The 2,500-nt window shown below is 37.0% G+C and overlaps 1 protein-coding gene across 5 annotated transcripts in view; it reads right to left on the bottom strand.

Moving 5' to 3' along the window:
- Positions 1 to 420: 420 nt before the first annotated feature.
- The window catches only part of LOC137998846 (QRFP-like peptide receptor), an 82,998-nt gene continuing 80,918 nt past the window's right edge, over positions 421 to 2,500 (bottom strand). For 4 of the 5 annotated variants that reach the window (XM_068844679.1, XM_068844676.1, XM_068844677.1 and 1 more), the window contains 2 exons: positions 2,204 to 2,268; positions 421 to 1,524 (listed from right to left, as the gene is read on the bottom strand). In XM_068844679.1, the coding sequence (XP_068700780.1) occupies positions 601 to 1,524 (924 nt within the window). In that variant the 5' untranslated portion in view covers positions 2,204 to 2,268 and the 3' untranslated portion in view covers positions 421 to 600. The remainder of the gene's footprint in view (positions 1,525 to 2,203; positions 2,269 to 2,500) is intronic. The other variant, XM_068844678.1, reaches the window with a different exon arrangement.

The following is a 2,500-nucleotide window of genomic DNA, read 5'->3' as shown; positions in this document are numbered from 1 at the left end:
TTGGGATTCTTAACAGTTGTTTTTGTTCTGTTCTGTCGTTTCGTTGTGTTTCATTGGCCCTTAAAAGCCCCTATGGGGAGCGGTCAATTAAGTATGTATTGTATTATTGTTTCTCTAAGTTTTGCCAGGGGTCTTAAGTTTGACGACGTCAAACGCGCGCTCAGCTATTTTGCGAGTCCATTTCTCGCGCGCCTGTTTTTGTTCGCGTCATGCAGCTCTCCAATCTATGTGACACTGTGACACAAAAAAATACATATATCAACTTTATCTATGTCAAAATTCAGTGTAGAAAGTAGTATAGAAAGTTAGTACTTTATCGCAAACGTGACTATCGAGCCAAAAACATAAGCTAAAAAGGAGCAAACAATTCCTTACAAACTTTAATATATTTGAATAGATCAATCTTAGCATTCATGCATTTTTACACATATTCCTTTATATTAACTTGAATAAATTGTTTCCAATTAAAAACAAATAGAGAAGTCGTACGAAAAATTAAAACCCTCAGCTTTTATATACTTGGTAAACACATATTCAGCAGTTAACTAAGTGAAATCTCACAACTTTCAAGTCATTAAGAGGAAAAACCTGAACTTTCTCCTAGCGATATCTACAACGTAATAATAAAAACAGAGATCTTTTGAACTCTGGCATTTTAAATGCATATAACAATGGATTTATAAGAGAGTTTCCGTAAAATAAGCACTCTAAGGAATAAGCTAAATGCTTCCGTGTTTCATGAGAAATGGTTTCAACCATTTCGCGTGAAGTAACCTGTAAAAGAAACTCGAAAATTGTAAATGGCATCACTAGTATTAACGATAAAATCGTTACAATGAACAATGTCTTGGTTAGTTTTCTTTCTCTTCTGATTGCACCATGATGCTGAGGACGCGTTCCAAAGTAAACTTTAGTAGCGATGGACGTGTAAGAAACAACGATAATCAAAAGGCAAGAAAACAGCAACGCGAAGGATGATGCTCTCGCTTTAAAAAAAAAAGTGGTATCCGAGCGGCCCAGGAAAAGAGTTGAAAAAACGAGAGCTGTAGACAGGGCAGCTGTAAACCAAACACCCGAAACAGCTGCTCCAAATATCTTCTTTTTGATGAGGCGATGCTTGAATGGACGAAACGTTGCGTGCATCCGCTCCAAAGAAATAGCAGCAAGGTTTGCTACAGAGGCTGCTGGAAAGAAATGAGTCGAACTTAAGAAACACATGGTGATCTCAAACCTCCTGAACAAGTTAATCTTCCAAAAGTTACAATTGTTGCCCAATACCAAACTCTCAACGATCAAGTTGTATGTTACAAACATGTCTGCAACCGCCAGGCTGATCACCAGGTACATGCTACGCTTGCGAAGGATTCGCTCTTTCAGGTAAATAATGATTGTAAGGGCATTCATGGTCACTATAGCAACAGCTTCGATGTTAAGTACTGTCAGCCAGGCAATGCACTCGGATGAAGAAAAGGGCTCGAAATTTGGAGTAACTGTTCTGTTTTGGTGATGAGAATCATTGGCCATCTACGTAAAGAAAGAAAACGACGATTAGAACATTAGGATAGTTTGTGATCGGCTAAGAGAAATGCGGTTGTTAGGTAACGCAATACCAAAAAGAGGAAAGAGGTAATTCGGTAAGGAAATCGAGGGTAACAAACTAAGCATTCTGATTGGCCAATAATCACAGATAACCAATCAAATGTGAGTCCCCTGCACAATTATCATAACTTTTCTTTCATTTAATATCAATAAGTAGCCACAATTTTTTTTTTCGTACAATTTCAAAAAATTAAACACTGATAAATTTAAGACCTCTGGTCTCATGCAGTTTAGTTGGTTTTTAAAAACCCTACAATATTTTTTTGTCCCAATTTGCACGAAAACATCGTGATTATTCATATTCACGCAATCTCGCTTTAAAGTAATGAACGAATGCACTTCGTATTAGTAACATTTCGTGCTAAAATGTATTTTATTATGATTGTTTGATAAAACAGCTGAAAATGAAGTAACACAGAGAGAACCAATAAAAGCGGCCTCTAAGTGGCGCATTGACATCGAGCACAAAAGCTTGAGTTGATGAGTCTGAATATTGATCCACAAGTGGACGCTATCTTTTAGAAGACAATGTTGAGGAAACAGCCTATGTTTCAACCCTATGCACACATTTCTGAATTGTTTCCCGAGTTCGACTTTTGCTTACCTTTTTCTTTGTAGGTTCTTTATAATCTACCCAAAATACTTCAATGCTGTTCTACGTCCCGTTAACTGAAACACCGAAAATACACGTTTGTCAAAGAGCGGAAATCGAAATGTTTTGACTATGTATAGGTTTCGAGAAACTTGGCTCTTTTCTTCAAACGATATGTGCCAATAACTTGGTACATATACCCTACACTTTTTATTTGTCGAGTCCTTTAAATGTTCAAGTCCAAGTTCAAGATCATAAAATTCCCCTTATATGTTGCCGGTAAAATCCGTTCTCAGGTTGAATCCGTTT

Source organism: Montipora foliosa, chromosome 4 (assembly GCF_036669935.1).
Source record: "Montipora foliosa isolate CH-2021 chromosome 4, ASM3666993v2, whole genome shotgun sequence".
NCBI lineage: Eukaryota > Metazoa > Cnidaria > Anthozoa > Scleractinia > Acroporidae > Montipora > Montipora foliosa.
This window is presented reverse-complemented; position numbering and strand designations above follow the sequence as displayed.